General features: G+C 45.6%; 1 protein-coding gene across 1 annotated transcript in view; it reads right to left on the reverse strand.

Moving 5' to 3' along the window:
- LOC144162920 (enteropeptidase-like) overlaps positions 1-18,282 on the reverse strand; it is an 85,881-nt gene that overhangs the window by 67,090 nt on the left and 509 nt on the right. The window contains exons 2-9 of the mRNA XM_077693646.1: positions 16,450-16,501; positions 16,083-16,141; positions 14,396-14,478; positions 13,884-13,957; positions 11,219-11,289; positions 10,940-11,046; positions 10,621-10,685; positions 8,992-9,086 (exon numbers count right to left, since the gene is read on the reverse strand). Of these exons, the coding sequence (XP_077549772.1) occupies positions 8,992-9,086; positions 10,621-10,685; positions 10,940-11,046; positions 11,219-11,289; positions 13,884-13,957; positions 14,396-14,478; positions 16,083-16,141; positions 16,450-16,501 (606 nt within the window). The remainder of the gene's footprint in view (positions 1-8,991; positions 9,087-10,620; positions 10,686-10,939; positions 11,047-11,218; positions 11,290-13,883; positions 13,958-14,395; positions 14,479-16,082; positions 16,142-16,449; positions 16,502-18,282) is intronic.

An 18,282-nucleotide genomic window follows, 5' to 3' on the forward strand; every position in this document is an offset into this window, starting at 1 on the left:
CTGCCGTACGAGAGCGGGAGGCCGAAGCGTGTCGTCTGGCTGCGCGACGACGCCGCCAAGATCCCAGCGTTCGAGAACGAGAGGCCCAAGCGTCACGGCAACGGCGCGAGGACCCTGCCGTACGCGAAGCGGCACGGCTGCGGCGCAAAGAGGATCTCCAAAACGTCAGAGAACGGGAAGCGGCGAGAAAGTGCGCGTATCGGCAGGCAGACCCCGATGCAGTGAGAGCTCGTGAGGCGTCTGCAAAACGCATCAGGCGAGCTCAGCCCCAAGGTGCCGACGCGCGGTTTAAGCGAGACTTTCTATAGTTCATCTCACAAGCTAGCTGCAGCACTGTGGAGGCTACATTGTTGTCCCCCTCAGGGCGCCTAACTCACCTAGGGAGCCTACATGCGCCGCGCCTTCGTCGTTTAGGGTGGCGCCACTCTTTGACACAGCTCGTGCCGCCTTCCGCCGTCGGGCAGCGTTGCCAGCACACGTTGCCATAGCAACGGGGCCGATACGGCGCCATGTTGTTCCCCAGTCGGTTCACTGCCGCCGTGTGCGTAGGGCTGCGTCCGTGCCGCCTGCGACTCGCGGTGACTTTTGTTTACCACGGGAAGCTTTTCATAAATATGCGAGCTCGGTGAACGTGTTGGGAGTTGTATGAGCACCAAAAATGCCCGGCTGTTGCGTTCCGCAATGTACGAACCATTGCAGAAAAGGCACACGGATGTGCCGCTTCCCGGCCAGCCCGAACCGAAGAAAGCGCTGGCTCGTTCAAGTGAAAAGGAACCGCTGGGAGCCCACTGCTGCTTCTCGTGTTTGTGCTGTGAGTATTGCTCCTCGCTTCATGTTTTTTGCACGCGTACTTGCAGCTATATGCTATTATTTAAGTGCTCTGCACCTGCAACGCTTTCAGCGAGCGTCGTCGTGTCCTCAACGTCTCCTCCGTCGCCGCAGCGCCGTTGCGCGCCGGTAGCGCAGGCCACGGCACGGCCTGTTTTGATCATTTTGATGGCTTCCAGCGACGGCTGCACGTAGCAACGTAGCCGAGCGGCAATTTAGCGTGCGAATGCAGCGTGCGCGCAAGTGGATTGTTTGTGTGGCTTGATTATGCCGGATTACGCATGCATTAAACGTGAATGTTCAAAACTAAGCCTGGTTATAAAACATCCCCGAAAGGCCCAGACCGTTCACGCTTGCGACAGAAAAGGCGCGATTCTCGTCACTGCGACAAAAAATTGGTTGATACCAAGCGACAAAAGCGATCGCTGGGCGACTGCGCAATCTTCGAACGAGCTGCAATTCAGAGTATTGTCTCATCCCTCAGCTGCGTTCGGCAATCGATTTTGAAGCTGCCGTGTGCTGGATATTCATCGGGTCGCCGAAAAAATTGTCCCCTGCGTTCCTTGTGCTGATATTCCGCACAGGGATGAAATATATGATTGATTCTTTCTTGCAACATTGCCAAACTGCGTATGAGGGGTCACTAAAGTCTGCAAAGATTTCTGTAGCGAACCGCCCCATAAAAACTCCCGTACGGCATTAGTTACAGGGCATAATCAATTTCCATTCCAAAAGGTAAAAAAACGCGCGAGAGCAAGCATTCTGCCTCGCGAGCGATTAATTCAAGTGCATTATGTGTTTTTTAAATATTGTTGTTAAGATTGACTTTTTTCTTCTAGGCACATTTTGAAGATTCAAGTTTTGAGCAGCACCGACAAGATACCGACAGCACCGACAAGATACGCAGCTGCGATCAACTTTTTTATGTGAGGACACTTGAACGACTTGAGTGGTACATTCAATCGTAATTCAGGACTGTGCCTTTGTTAATAACTATATGCAACTTCATTGCCGTACAGTTGTAATAAAAAAAATGGATGCCTTATTTGTATAAGTTACATTATGTTCAAAAACGCTGTGAAATATTTTCCTGCTAACATTTTCTTTTGCTGCTCCTCAGTACCAGCCTGAAAAAGGCATTCAAAACCAAGAACACTGGTGTGCCTCCATTCACATTGCGCCTTTCTCTCGAGACGTTGTTCTCCATTGTGTCAGTTGCTCACGACGTGTTTTTATTCCCGACTAATGTCATGTAAAAACAAGATACACATGGAGCTCCAGGCACAAAAAATCGCGTAGTCGCGCGCTTCTACGCACAGCTAGTGCACTTCAAAGGAGGCACTGGCAAGCATTTACCAAGGACGTAAATGCCGCATTAAACGAATGATCCCGCGATCTCAACTGTGCCCAGCAGCAGTAAGTTTTTGGAAAGCTGCTTGGCGATAACCGCTAACCACGCACGATCGTTTCGAAGCAGGTCGTGCTAGAGATAGCCTGTTCCGCGAATCCGTAGGCGCGGCGCATGCCGGCTCCCTAGGTCGGGCGGGCAAAGGGGAACAATATGGCGTCCCGTCAAGTTTGGCGGCCGCCACAGCCACCGTTAGGAAACCTTGGACTCTGCTGTCGCCACCCTAAACGACGAAGGCGCGGCACATGTAGGCTCCCTAAACTCACCGCGAAGGAAGCGACACAAGGCGCCGGGGCCGTGCGGTGCCACTTGCCGAGAGGTGAAAAGGGAGTGTCCTTTCAGGACCCCCTTCACGGCGGATTAGGCGCCCTCAGTGGACGCACTATTGATAACAATGTAGCCTCCACAGTGCTGCAGCTAGCTTGTGAGATGAACTATAGACGTTACGTTCGGACACAGATGTAGTGGGCGAACTTTCACTGAAGAGTCACGGTTTTACCGTTTCCCCTCAGGAGCTTCGCCCACTCATCATCATTCACCCCGTGGATATGCTGGAATTTTTTTTTTGCGAAGTAGGCAGTTAAGGCGGAAAGTAGCTTTATTACCAATAATGAATGAATTGTTTTGGGTATTGTAATGGTTACTTTACTGCGTTCGTCTCTGCATGCGGGGATGGCGGAGGTGAAGAGGAACTCGAAAAAATAAACTCGTTATAGGTGGGTTCGGCTATATCGAACTATTGGATATATCAAACTAATCGCGGCACATATTGCAGTTCGTCATAACCGGGTTTGACTGTACTCTAGAAGAGGGTTGCGTACCTGCAGAGTAGCACATAATCGCAGCGTGGGACTGTACAACCAAAGAGTCCACCACGAGAAAGCTTCCCGTTCAACCATCGTCGTCATTAGGCGGGGGAAGGGGGTGCACTTTTTTTTTTTCACAGTAGCTCTTGCACCTTTAGGAGATTTTCATACACAGTTCACTTCACATATGACAATTCTATGCTCGTACTAACAGCGAAGCTGTTTAGCAAGGAGTAATTTTTCGTGTCCGCAGTTAAAAATACCAAGAAATCTCCGAGCGCGCACAAGTGAGCGCGGGCCTCGTGGCGACCGCCCGGCAGTTAACAAAACCACGAAAATGTTGAGGGCTCGGGACCGCCCCGCGTCCCCGGCGCCCGTTTGTCAAGCCAACCCCCCCTCCCCACAACGTTCTCCGTAATCATGGCAACACTTGCTCGGAACGAGAAAGACACGTCATAGCGTACGCCCCTCTAATGTGATGTCCAATGATTACCTCAAAAAAAAAAAAAAAAAGAATGAAAGCTCACACTTATAACAACAATGATGGAGTAAAGGTCGCTGGCAATCAAGAAGAAGCAAATTGGCTGTAATCTTGGACTTGAACCTCCGTGATGGTCGTGAAGGTTGCGTACAGCTTTGCTACCTTCAAGTCTTGCGCGTTTGTGTGAGCTTCCTTAATTTTTTCAGAAGTTCAAGTGCTTTTGTACCTTTCGCGACGACTTTTCAAGTTGTTGTGGATGGAGACTGCCACTGCACGATTCGAAAATACAGGCATTAGCAGGAAACGAACAACCACGCAAAAATAAAAAAAAAGAAGAAACTAGGGAATGACACGAATCAAAGCTAGCACTTGTGGTGAGCCTACGGTCAACCAGAATACTAGTATATATGAGGGATGACAGAGCATGTGAAATGTTCAGGACAAGTGCCACAAGACAATAAGATGACCAAAGGTTGCTGCATGCCATGGTGAGCTATGCTCATCACAGTGTTTTCATGCTTGAAGATTCGCGCAAAAGCAGTGAAGTAACCTATGGTTGATAACCCATGATTCGCAAGAAAGCACCTAATGTTATTAGTTTCGTTTTCCTTGCATAAAGAACAGTCACTTACACCCGCTGCAGCCTTGTTTGCAACACGACTTCATCGCTGCTGGACGTTTTATCCATTTTTAATTAACCCTATCACCCCAGGAACCATGAGTATCTGCGTTAAACAAAAAGATTACTCATTATCTAACTGCTCACAGATGCTGCTATCAGCTTATCTAGCATTAAGGGACAGACAGCCAATTTTTGAAGAGCGTAAGTTCTCGATACCATATCAAAGGGCATCACTTAAAACACCTCGAACTGAAACGGTTTATCTGACAGGGCCCTAGAACATTTGAAAGCGATAATTTTAGATCTACTAGTCTTATATAGATAGTAGGTTGCCAAAACAAATGATGGTCCCAAGACACTGAGCTGTGCAGAAACATACTTTTAGCTGTATGCGAGTCGGAAAGAGTATTTGAAAACTTGTCCCCAGTTAAAACTAATAAATGCTGTATTTGATATTCCTTTATGTGTCTTCTGAATCATGCATGCATTGAAACTGATGGAGCTGTTGTTACGGCAGTGCCATGTTTAGACAGTACTACATGGCACCACCTTTCAGGCTTCAGAAAGTTTCGTGCCAAATTAAAGATACTTCCGCAAATTTGTTTAGAAATTCCTTGCGGTTACCCCACTATATAAAACGATAGATTTCGTATGAGCTAAATGACAGACACTTCACAAAAAGCGGTTTGCTGTCCCTTTGACAAGTTCTGAAAGGTATAATCCCCCCTTTCACTTTTTTTTTCTTTTGAAGGTTGTCTAATTTCAGACCGCAGGGTTTTACCGCACACAAAGGACATTTGCCACTGTAATGTCAGCAATCACATGAATTATTTAAAGGGTCCATGCAGGCAAAACGCAAGTTTGGTTAATTCAAAAGGTTCCCTCGTTAGAATCATACTGGCACCATTCTTAACGTAAACCTCGCTCAAATAAGCTGTATATACTTAGAAAAAAAAGGGAGAGGCCATGCGACTTACTAACTCATTTCGCGCAACAGAACCTACGATGTCATACGCGCCAGCTCTGCGATTGGTTGAGGCCGGCAAAAGCAAACACAGATTAGGCAGAGCTCATTAGCTTTTTATAGCAGTAAGAATGGTGGGATAAAACAGTGGAAGTTACGAAAACACACGTAAGCATATAAGTACCGATTTGTACTGCTGTTGGTACTGCGCGCACTATGCTTGTTTTAGCTGCACAGCACTGTGTCTCTTTGGGGTTGTCTCAGAGGACACTAGCCGATTGGCGTAAAAGACGGTTACGGTGTCTTACCCGACCACATTTGTCGAGCGAACACCATGTTTCAAAAAACAATTATTTTTTCCATGAACAAAATTAAGCCAGGTACAAATATGGTCAAAAACAAAGCAAAGGCAGAAAACGGCCCGTTGCGGTATGGTGGCACCATCTAGGTTGAATAACGGTAAACAAGTCTCCGCTTCACACCAAGTTTAGCTTGAAGATCTGTTCTTATGTCATTGAAGATGTTAAAATGGCCGATTTGGCAGGAGAATCAAAATTTTAACTCAAATTGATTAATTTCCCAGTGAATAAAGCATCATTTGCTTCTGGACAAGTGCTGGGGGCACTATAAAACACGAAATCTTTCGAATAAAACAAACCTGTATTTTGTCTGCATGGCCCTTTCAAGGCCAATGAGAATCTTAAAGCTAGAGTGAGTTTTAACAAGTTCTCTGCCCACTGTCATCGCAAGCAGTTTGATGCAATCACAATTCTGTGGGAAAATTTAGAGTAGAAACCCAGGTAGAGAGGTTAAACAATGGCAGCAGACAAGTCTGAGGTGTAAAGAAAAAATACCAAAATATGCGTTTTATTTTAGAAACCTTGCTCCTGGCCCCGTCAAAGTGAAAAGTATACTCTCAAAAATCTAAGCTGTAACTTTGAAGGTGCAAACGGCGTCAAATCGCTGACTGGGCTCCAGGACGACAGGCTTGGCCACGTGACCAGGCTCGACGCATAGCATGCGAAGATACTCATCGTCCCCAAGGTCAGGCAGTTCAGCCGCCATTTTGACCCACGGATTCCACACAACTGGAAACAAACAAACAAACAAAAAAAACTGTAGGGGGGATGGGGCATACGGGTTATTTTGCTGCTGCAGAATCACAGTTGAACCTTGTTATAAAGAACACTGATATAGCGAATGATCGGCTATAGTGAACTAAATACAAACTTTGGTTGGTCATGCTTCATTTCAATGACACTTACCGTATTTTCGCGCGTATAACCCGCACCAAAAATGCGAAAAATTTTGGGGTGAAGTTGAGGTGCGGGTTATATGCGAGGTATTCCCTTTGGTGCAGCTTCACCACAATGCGTGCTGTGCTGTGATGCCCCCTACAGCAGTAATAGCGACTAAGCCACTGTTATCCCACTGTCCATGCTTTTTTGCACACAGTTCAACAATATATCAGCCTGAAAAAAAAAAATGTATGCAGCAAGTCATCTAGTTACGTAGTCAGCTAGGTAAGTTCTTTTGCATAAACAAATGTATAAAGTTGCTTGAGTAGTAATTTTGTTCCATCCTTTTATGTATAAAATATGTGGTCAATACGTGGGAATATATTTTTATTTATTCGTCGACGGAAAGTGGGGGTGCGGGTTTTATACAGAGGCAGGTTCTACGCGCAAAAATACGGTAATCTTTTACAACGAAACTGGAACTGTGAGAGCAGCACGCACTATCGGGTACAACAAAGAAATATTTAATAGTAGGCTGAAAAGCTACTTGTAAAAACTCCCGGCGTCCAAAACTGGTATGGAAAAAGACCCTTTGTTCATGGACGCCGTTAAGAGCTCCATCCTTCTCGGTGCTGTGAACAGCCACGGGACGAAGATCACATCCTTCCTTAAAATAAATAGGAACGCAGGCCTGTTTCGTCAAGTGAACTTTCTTCTGTTGCAGTTTCCCGTTTCATGTTGCGGTTCACTGAACTTGAAATGCCACAAGGAGAAAGATAAGGGTTACCCTGTTTGTGGTAGGTTTGAAGATTAAAATAATGCGTTTTGTATCGATAATTTTGTATCGCAGGAGCCAGATTACCGATTGGTTTGAGCCGATTCTTAGTTCTACTCTTACAACGAATACCGGATATAACGAACTAAATCACTGTACCGATACTACTTTGTTATAATGAGGTTCGATTGTAATAAACCAACCTGCAAGTGATTAGGGAGAGTACCGACCCACAGTTAACCAATAGCCCCACTGGTAATAGCCCCAATCATAATGACTAACAGGACTCTTGTTAAAGCGAAAGCTTTCTTAGTGGGACCAATTTTGTCCTGTCGAAAACCTAATGCATTTCCCCATAGACCGGTTGGTCGACCAAAAAGCTTATTAGATCCCTGGACACAAGGCGCGTGTGTGGAACCAGGCTTCTTCCATAGTGTCAAAGCGATTACTTGAAAATCGCGAAAAAAGAATGGTTCTAGATAAGACAATACACGCACTGATCATAAAGAAGGATTACAACAGTGTAACTACCTTTAGCTCATAAACCACGCATCGGAACACGTTTGGATCACTCGTACGTGCGTTTACTTGGTGTGCATAAAAATAATCGTCGCATGGGTTCGTTCTTAGTTTGCGATTTGTGTCTTTAAAGGCTTGACGATCAATTGGACGCACTTTTGACGCCGTTTTGATGCGAGAAAGCTTTCACACTTCTCTCTACTTTCTGAGGAAGGGAAAGTAAAATTTTTTTTTTTTTCCATGCTTGCAACTCTGTGAAGAGGATTATGGCGCTCAGAAACTCAAGGTTGTGCTAACGGTTACTGCATTCACCAGGCTGCAAGTCACTTTTTCTTTGCACATAAGCTCTCAGTGTTGCGTGGAAGTGCTTGACCATGTGGATTTTTATGAACTCCGTGAGAGCGAGCCAATATGTGTGGGTACATATTTTTGCATTCCACTAATTGGCCTTTTCAGCAAAAGTATGTTTGGTTGTTACCCCTGTTCCAATCACACACATAAGAAATGAGAACATTAAAATATGAGCCAGAACACACAAAATCCAAGAGTAAAGACGGTGGAGATAAAATAACAGCCTACTAGTGATATATTTGGAAAGGCACACTTTCAAACTTTGTTACTGTAATAAAGGCACGCGACAATTGCGCTTGCGGGGAAAGAGATCGCGGTTTTTGTGTGTTCTTGGTCATGTCTTCATGTTCATTTGTGTGTTCTTGGTCATGTTTTCGTGTTCATTTTTCATTTCATTTTCACAACTGCCACCATTTGCTGGTACACTTATTTTAAGTGCAGCGCCCTTTAGGGGGCTTGCCTTGTCGTTGTAGCTCACTCGCTGGACCCAAGTAGACATCTACACGGCGTTCCGTTGTCGCGGCGTAACCCAGAGGCTTCGAAAGCCAAGCGGTTTATATAGTCATAAGCATTCTAAGCTCATGATCCGCTGGCGCTTGTCATACATCTCCCCATTGTTTAGCGCAAAAAAAAAACTGTAGGTATATTTGAGGCAAAATATACGTAATTAACCGGCAGCCCCTGCGTTCATTTAGTTAGGGATGCTCGTTGGGTTGGTTTTTACGATAGTAGGCGAAAAAAAGTGGCAGTGCAACGCCGGCACATGCGGGAGGAAAAGCAAGCACAAAGAACAGAACTCCCACTGGCGCAGTTTCAGGCAGTGGGCATGTGAGCACTGCGAAGGCGGGAAATTTGAATTGCATTAGGAGGTAGCAGTGAGCAGATAATGGCGCTGCAGTCCATTACGGCAAATCACTGCTCTGCAATTCCGAGAGATTTCACATTGAGCGGAACGGCTTTAATTTTCTTTCCCCATCACACTGCTTCCGTGGTACTCACCAGTGTCTGGTAGATTCTTCTTCTTCTCGATCGTCAGCGTCTTCCCGCTGCCTACGCCCGTAAGCGTGTGAACTGAGGCCGTGCTCTTGTAGATGCTGCAGCAAAAGCGGCATGCGAGCACTCAAAAATAAATGAAATAGCATTCAAGTACCCAAAAGAATGCTACCGTCGTGGTTTGACCCTTTCAGGGTTGATGACGTACATGTACGTCCCCTGCAAACAACTTCAAAATGGTCAACGACGTGCATGTATGTTGGCGCTTGTATGTTTAAAAAGTGCACCCTTTTCGATCACTTCTCTCGCTTGGCATGTGCTACCACACTGTAGAAATATACGTGAAATTGCTTTCTTGCCCGGATGTCGCATTTTTTTGCTTTATGCTTTACTAGAGCAGTGCACCGGCTATCGCTTGCGCACCGGTCACGCGCGGGCGCGTAGCGGCTACCATATTTATTGGATTATAAGGTGGTCACGATTATAAGGCGAGGGTGCATAAGGCGGGGATGACTTTGAGACTACAGATTTTGGAAAAAGCCTCACCTTATACGAATAAATGCTGTAGTTTCGGTTTCGTCCTCTGGGTGCTTCCCGCTTCTTGCACCCGCGAATCTGATGCGCTTCTTGCGCTTCTACTCCTTCTTGCACCCGCGAAACCTTTTTAGAATTTTTCTTGTGTTACTCATGAATAAACTGTGTGTATGTAACAACACAAACAATTTTTTTTGTCTCTTTATGGTCACTCTAAAAAAATTACGACAGTTTTTTCTTGAAATTAATTTGTCCGAAGAATTTAAATCAGAAATAAAAAATCTACCCCAGGGTGCTGCATTTGGTAAAAAAAAAATTAACCATGAAAGGGTTAAAGTCGCGTGACAATTGATTTATTGATTGATTGTGGGGTTTAACGCGCCGACGCAACACAGGCGATGCCTACGCAATGCCTACGTGACAATGCCTACGCAGAACTCTGGTTGATTAATCCTGCATGATAGTTTAAGTGATGGCTGCCCTGAATGAAAATACGCATAATGTCTTAACACTGAAGTCCATAAAATATCACAGTGAAAGTAGAGGGACACCACCCTCAATAAGCTGTATGTACGTTGCTCCATCTAGCTCAATGTCAAGGGATGGATATCTGAACTTAGATCATTATATCTAAATGTTGACTTGCAGCAAACCTTCTTTTAAATCCACTTGCCAACTTGCACATTGGATAAACAGAGCGCCAGCTTTTGAATTTTTGGCGTTTTATGCGCCGAAACTACACCACGGCTATAAGGCAGGCCTTAATAGATGGTTCTGGATTAATTTTGATGACCTCAGGTTCTTTGAAATGCGCCGAAATCTCAACACACGGGTGTTTGTATTTTCCCCCTCCATCAGAAAAACAGCCACCACAACTGGGATAGAAGCTGTGCCCTTGGGCTCAACACCTTAGATACTGAGCCACTGCAGTGGATGCGCTGGGAGAGAGTGACATCAATGTGGCCCCACCTCAGGGCATTGTCAGAGGTTTAAGTCTGCACAGTGCATGCGACTACATTAAATGTTAAAGGCCTGTCTAGAGTAGCATTGCGAAGTTTGGAGAGGAAATGGGATGGACGAGCAACATCCCCCAGAGCTTACTTGTCAGTCCACTCGGTAACTGTAACATACTCCCGTTCTTCACGTCGCTCGCTGAAGTCCTTAGTCTGAAAAAAAAAAAAAAAAACGCGTAGCGATTTTTTTATCTATTGCCTGAAGGAGTATTACGTGCTTGCCCATACGATTCCTGTCATAGCTAAAAAGTTCCTATCAGAAATATTAATATGGTGTACCAGATCGGAGGTTCCCCACATGGAATTTACGCAGAAAGTGGTATATCCTCTGACTTTTCGTTCAGCAGTATACTGTTTACAGTTATTAGCTGAAGGCAGATAATATTGTCTGAGAAGTCAGGGTGTACCTTGTCGGAGTAGATGGCGTCACGGCAACCCGAGAGCTTGCTTTGGCGGACATCTTTCATACGCCAAAAAGGATGCAGCAGGGCTGTGAAGTTGAAGGCATCTTCGCCTAGAATGCACGAAAAAGAATTCTTTGTGAAAACAAAGTTGGTTGCTCCGCACAATTTTTTGTATTCAGCATTACGAAAATGCAAACTAATAAATGAATAGTGGTGCTACTGCTGCTGCTGCTGATGATGATAATGATGGAGAAGAGGTTTCATGACAGTTTGAATTCCCACCCTTGTTTTCCACAGAAAGCTCCAGGTCGAGCTGAGCTTTTCGCAAAGTAACCCTGTACAGCACCTCGAACCTGCAATCAATGAAAACGCAAAATTGCAAGACAGAATGAATGTTTCAACAAGGTGGAAATTTGGGCTGGTTGGTACATTTTTTGATGAGCGAAAAAACAGCGCGAAGAACGGGACAAGGAAGGACAAACGGACGAAGCGCTGACTAACAACCAAATGCTTTATTTCCGCGCACGGCTATAAAGGCATCGAAGAAAAAGGGGGGGGGGGGCGACACAAACACACACAAGCTTGAAGATTACTAGGCGAGGGGTTCAGATAGATAACTTATTTCTTTTGATAGTAAGGCCAAAGATGGGGCACTCACGCACGTATCACCGAGCTTCTGAATTCTGTGCGCCTCGCTAATCTCACGAGTTCGTTGGTCCCTGTACTTTTTTATTATTTCGCACTTTTCAAATAAGGGCTTGCACCCGCATTGTCGACAATGGTCAGAAAGATGACTGGTGGGCACGCCTTTTAACGTGTTCGCATGTTCGCGCAGGCGGTCATTAATGCATCTGCCTGTTTGGCCTACATAGCATCGACCACACGGAGACAAAGGGATTTCGTACACAACGTTGACACAGCATTTGACAAACTTTCGGGCGTGATTCTTCGTACACGATGGCTTTTTGTTGCCTTCGGCATTTACCCGCTTACAAAGACCAGATAATTTGTTCGGAGCTGAAAAAACCACCTTCACACCCGTTAGTTTTTTGAGGCAAGTCGACCGTCTAATTGATGCGGGGTTTCCCAATGCCTTCATCATGAGTGTTGCAGAACGGCTGGTTCGTGACCTAAAAAAGAAGCCCAATGTAGATAGTGACCAGCCTGAAAAGAAAGAAAAAGAAAAAGAAAAACTTGCCGTTATACCCTACATTCACCGAGTCTCACACAATGTAAAAAGAGTAGCGAAAAAAGCGGGTGTGAAGGTGGTTTTTTCAGCTCCGAACAAATTATCTGGTCTTTGTAAGCGGGTAAATGCCGAAGGCAACAAAAAGCCATCGTGTACGAAGAATCACGCCCGAAAGTTTGTCAAATGCTGTGTCAACGTTGTGTACGAAATCCCTTTGTCTCCGTGTGGTCGATGCTATGTAGGCCAAACAGGCAGATGCATTAATGACCGCCTGCGCGAACATGCGAACACGTTAAAAGGCGTGCCCACCAGTCATCTTTCTGACCATTGTCGACAATGCGGGTGCAAGCCCTTATTTGAAAAGTGCGAAATAATAAAAAAGTACAGGGACCAACGAACTCGTGAGATTAGCGAGGCGCACAGAATTCAGAAGCTCGGTGATACGTGCGTGAGTGCCCCATCTTTGGCCTTACTATCAAAAGAAATAAGTTATCTATCTGAACCCCTCGCCTAGTAATCTTCAAGCTTGTGTGTGTTTGTGTCGCCCCCCCCCCCCCCTTTTTCTTCGATGCCTTTATAGCCGTGCGCGGAAATAAAGCATTTGGTTGTTAGTCAGCGCTTCGTCCGTTTGTCCTTCCTTGTCCCGTTCTTCGCGCTGTTTTTTCGCTCACCAGAATGAATGTGATGCCGCAAGTTCATCAGCGCACTGAGAACGAAATGCGCACTTTAGTGATCGAGATGAGAATCGGTGCATTGGAGTTACAATTGTACCTTCACCACACTGAACTACAGGAGGCCAAAATGGCCAACATTGGGTCCTTGCTTTCGTAGCCAGTCTCTGGGACACCACTGCCACGCACATGCTATGACACTGCCCTAAAGTACACAAGCAGGCTTCAAAAAATTCAGTCTACTGTGTTCTATCGTCTACTGCGTTCTTCCAGTCTACTGTGTTTCTCTGTCCTGGTCCTTGGCGTTCCCCCAAAGGCGTTCCCCAACAAAGCATTCTACACAAGCAGGGTTGTGACCACTCGACGCTTCAGGTACGCAAGCTCATCGGGGATATATGCTCTATGCCAGAAAAATACGCACCATATACATTTGCTGACAAATCGTCATCAATGGAGAAAAACATGCAAAAGGTTATCTGGTGTCTAGAGCAAACACGCAAGACTGCCTATTTCTAACCAGCATTCAAGGCATAGACAAAGTCGAAAGCACTGCAGGCCCCAACCCCTCGTCTCAAACTTGTGACCTCCTTTTTACAGTGGAATGCAGGCAGTGCTTTAAAGAGGTGTATGAAACTATCTCTTTAAGTACACCAAGACTAAGGTGGCACATGCTTAGCTTTGCCCCAATTAGGTTTTATTGAAAAGATACATTGCGATTTAATCTTGGTTATACCATACATAAAAATGACTGCTAGCAGTTGATGAATCCACATGTAGTACATCTTTTGTGCATACATAGTTGCGCAACGCTGCTTAAGCATCTCGCTCAGACGTTCTTACAAGGTTGTCGTAACAGTGCCAAATTTTAAAACTGTGTTAAGGCAGTCCCTTGTGGTGCGGAATAACATATCTTCCGGTACTGGACAAAAAAGAAGCCTAACAACAATGAACCCCACCCCCGTGGGGGGGAGGGGGGGGTTCATTGTTACACTTCCAAAGTGTAACATGATATTATTAAACACAGCCGGCATGTTCAGGAGGCAAGCTGGCCAAGATGGCGGTCCACAAACTTGCAAAGTGAGCAAACCTGTGTTTCCAGATGGACCGCGTGCTTTCATCGTCTTGAAGGCTCCAAAGAATCGTCTTGTCGCCGTTCTCTACCTGCCAAAGGTAGTACAGATCAATACCCTTAAAGGAGTACGGTTTAAAAGTACCGGCACTTGTTTGTAAGTATATTAGCATATTGCTGCTAAATGAATGTAATGCTCAACAACGATGGCATGACTGCAACTTCTGGTCCGCCTACCATAAACACATACACCCACTAGATTTCCGTGAAGAACGGCAAAATTAATTTTTCAAGTACCTAATTTGATGAGCTTCTAAAAAGATCTGTAATGCAATCTATAACACTAGCAGGATTCCCCGCTCCTTTTGATTCTAATTAAATTACCTTATTGCAAGTTCTCATCATTGTAATAACCACCATTTTAATTACCCTAGGAGGAAAGTCTGTCGCATATTTGACACAATTCATAGTAGCCAAGGCAAGATGTTCTCAATGGCTTAATAAAAACCTTGTACACGAACATTTTATACCTCAAGTGGCCCCTCTTTGATTGTCCACTCCTTGGTGTGTGCGAATCCATGGTGTGGACCCAGTTTCCAGGCGCCAAAGTTAGCTGGGTACAAAAAACAGCACGTTCATGCCACAAATGCCTCATGTTGCATCGCAGACGTAAAAGATGCATCGCAGATGCACTAATATTACTTCAATTTGCATCGTGTATGTAAGAGATGCATTGACGCATCATTGTTGTATGAAGGATGCACTGCAGTGATTAACTCTAAAGTTAGTTTTCAAACATTTGCAGGAGTAACTATGACTGTCTTGTTTCCCGCACGGAAGCATGGAAAACGAGAATCTCCCAATGGCCGGGAGCAGTAACGTGCTCCTTTAATCCAGTGTGGGAGGAGGCCGGCGTGTCAACGTTGCCTATAGTTGGTATTCATTGAAAAGTTTAGCTCTCAATTTCTTCACTTGGCAACACTGGAAATGGCCACGGACATGGCGCGGCTTGTGCCACTGTGGCCGCACACCAAAGAAAAAAAATACACCGGCATGCGTCGTCTGCTCCGTTTCAACCCAATTCTCAACGGTGATGTCAACAGAGATGTTATTAATCGCACTCACATTGGAGTTGAGGCATTACTTAGCGTTCCGCGGGCTAGAGCTCGCCTTCAACTTGACCGCGCACGCCATGCTCGAAAGGTACGCCTGGCGTCTGTTACTCCCGCTGGCTACCTGGCTCTGGCTCCTCTGATGCCTCGCTCTGCGGAAATCTTTGTCAACAAAACTATTGCTAACGCAGCCCTCACAGCCCACAGCATGAGAAAATGGATTCACCCGGCAATATCTCCACCTCCTTACTGCCCCTGTTGTGAAACATCAGTGTTCGCCCCCCTCAACCACTTAATCTGGCACTGCGCCGCATTTTCCTTGTACCGCCCAATACTCGCCAACGCTTTGCCACGTGATTCCTCTCAAGACATCCCCCCCCTCCTTTCGAAGACGCTAATTTTCTCACAGCCCTCGCGGTGTTCGGTCTAGAGAGTGGTCCCTCGAGATTAGTGTAAACCGGGCCCTACCGTTGTCGTAACAGCTGACTTGACTGCATTCACACGATCCCAATAACCCTAGCCTGGCTCTGCTGGCGGCAGTGATCACTCCTATGGCGTTCAAGGACCCACCATTTGTGCTACTCGGCTACTCCTCCCTGCCTCTTCCCCCTCTTCCCTTATTATGGCCGCATGGCCTTACCTTTGAAATAAAGGATTACAACAACAACAATTATTGCCGCTGGCATTGAAACTGGCTAACTGCTTTTAGTCCTAGCTCATCTAACTAAACGAACATTTAAGTGTGTGTCCTAAGCGGCAGCAAGAGAAGGACAATGTTTAGTGCTTTAAAAAAAGTTCTACAGCCCACCTGAAGCAGTTCTCCTTGCAGCATGAAAAAAATCAAATAATTTCTTAACGGATCGTTACCACACTTTTGCCGATTAATCAGTCCATTCACCAACATACAGGTTGTAGGAACTTGCTCACAGCAAAAACACCAGCTAAATTTAATAAAGAGGTCGGCCTGATGAAAAGACAGATGTAAGAAAAAGGAGGCACAGACCCCTTCTTTTTGTTGTAAGGCTATTACATATTGTTGTAAATTACCAACCAGCTCACAGTGAAGCACTTTTGGAATCTGCAAAAGCTCGAAGAAAATGCTCACGAAAGACGAGTGGTATTCCTCCTCGTATGGGGGTCTTGCCATCACTGAGTGATTTCTCGCTGCAAAAAAATTAAACACGCGAAAGCCGAATAAGTAAATAAGGCGTAAACGCATCAGGACAAGCATGCATCCACTTGGTTAGCAGCACATGCAACTTTGACAACAAACTGCAGATTCAGTTTCATTAATGGCACTGCTCAGAGATGTTTTGCAATGTTGCACTACCGGTACTACCCCGAGATTCTGTATGATCCACATCCGTACACCCAACATCCGAGACCTCTCTCCCTTTCAAGTACAGTACATTAAACGCCCCCTATATCACCTCATCAGAACAAGAACGTTGCGATAAAAGTGATATCAGTACCTCATGAACAAAATCTCATCATCATCAACCTTCCACGAGGTCACTGTGGCCCCTGAAAACAACAACAAAGGAAGATGCAGGGTGAATCTTTTTTTTTTTTAGAGCAAAGGTAATGTACACGTACAATTGCACACACTGGCATGTACCTGCACTCAATCCTGCTGCTGTACACACTCTCGAGGTTCATTTTTTAACATCCATGTTCCTAAGCACCTTCTCAAAACAAATTTGACTCCATGATTTCCGGAGTGGCTTGTTTAGAAATGTTCTCTATCCCACATTCACACTTTCGTGCCGCAACCTTCATTGCTTCACGAGTGAGTTGGCAGACGGCGTGCAGACAGACGTTGATGGAGAGCTGAAGCAGCAGACTGAAGGCCTGCTGCGAACGCGCTTTTCAAGTCACAGGGACGAGCCAGGCAAGCTCCAAACATGGCGGCAAAGTGCCTCGCAGTTGAGTGTCTCCAATGATGCGGAGGGCATTCAACCACTGCTTACAGCTCGCCTAGAGAATGTTACGATAAGAGGTGCTGGCAGGCTTATCTGACCAATTCTGCCGCCGAAAGCATTGCAGAAGTGCTGTATGCACTGATTCCCAAGATATAAGAATGTGCGATTAATGATAATGTTCTATGCCAAGTAGGTTGTTACAGGAAACTGATGATGTCGACAACTCTAAAAAAAGAAAAAGAAAAAACACAATCTGACACATATGCATGGTTGTTGCCAATAGTTTTTTCTAAAGAAAATAAAATTGGCACAAACAAATAAAATTGGCACGAACACAAATGTGTATGCATGAACTTTAAAATGTCAACACATCGTACAATCCCATGCATTAAGAGTGTGCGTCAAATTTTACGTCCCTGCTGTAGTTGTGGTGGCTGCCGCAGATGTTGCATGGTATTTTCTCTTCACTCAGGCTTTATTAATTAACTACCATATGTTTATCTGAGTCTGTCTATGCACTGAAAACACAAACAGATCTAGTTTGACGAACTCGATCGCTTCAGCGTTCCCTTTTAAAATCAGAACGAACAAGCTCCTGCCGCACATCTCGTAGCTGAATGAAAATAATTCCGCGGTTACGGCAGCTGCTGCATTCGAGGGAAACGAAGCGTTGTGGCCTAAATAAAGAAAATTGACAAGCACCGACTAGCGACAGACACGACAAACAGGCGCCTGCCGCCCATATTTCTTGGGCGAATGCCAGTAATTGCGCGGTTTAGGCAGCTGCGGCAACTGCTGCATTCGAGAGAAACGAGGCGATGCTGCCGAAAGCAAGAAAATTGACATGCATTCACTGGCGACCGACACGACACGCAGGCGCCCTCGATCAGCGAGCTCAACCGGAGGTGTCGCGGTGCCACGCCAATCAGCGCTCGCTAAAGGATCCGAACGGAAAACCTCCAATCGGAACAAACGCTTCACGAGGTGGGAATCGAACCTGCGGGTACATCGCGTTATGAAACTGCCGTCTATTCAATTGAGCGACCATCGCATTCCTGGTGTACAGCATTGTTTCCTATAAGTTAATTCGTAACGGTGTCTTTGAACAGCCGGGTCTCCGACGAAGGGAAAGGGGCCGCCAGTTCTGCTGTTTCTCCAGCCTGCACCACTAGTGCGAGTTGCACCAATTTCTCGTGTGGATATAGTGAGCATTGCCAGGGACAAGTACTGATAGCTATTAATTCAATTCAATGATGTTTGATTATTTAAAAAAAAAACATTTTCACGAGGTCCCAAGTCAGACCCTGCAGGGGGACTTCCTGTGCTAGATAGGCGCTTATCTAGCTAGCTCACCTGTTTTCCTTCTCACAGCGTAGGAGTTTA

This window comes from Haemaphysalis longicornis, unplaced genomic scaffold, assembly GCF_048455015.1.
Source record: "Haemaphysalis longicornis isolate Haplotype H1 unplaced genomic scaffold, Haemaphysalis longicornis Haplotype H1 scaffold_12, whole genome shotgun sequence".
In the NCBI taxonomy this organism is placed as follows: Eukaryota; Metazoa; Arthropoda; class Arachnida; order Ixodida; family Ixodidae; genus Haemaphysalis; species Haemaphysalis longicornis.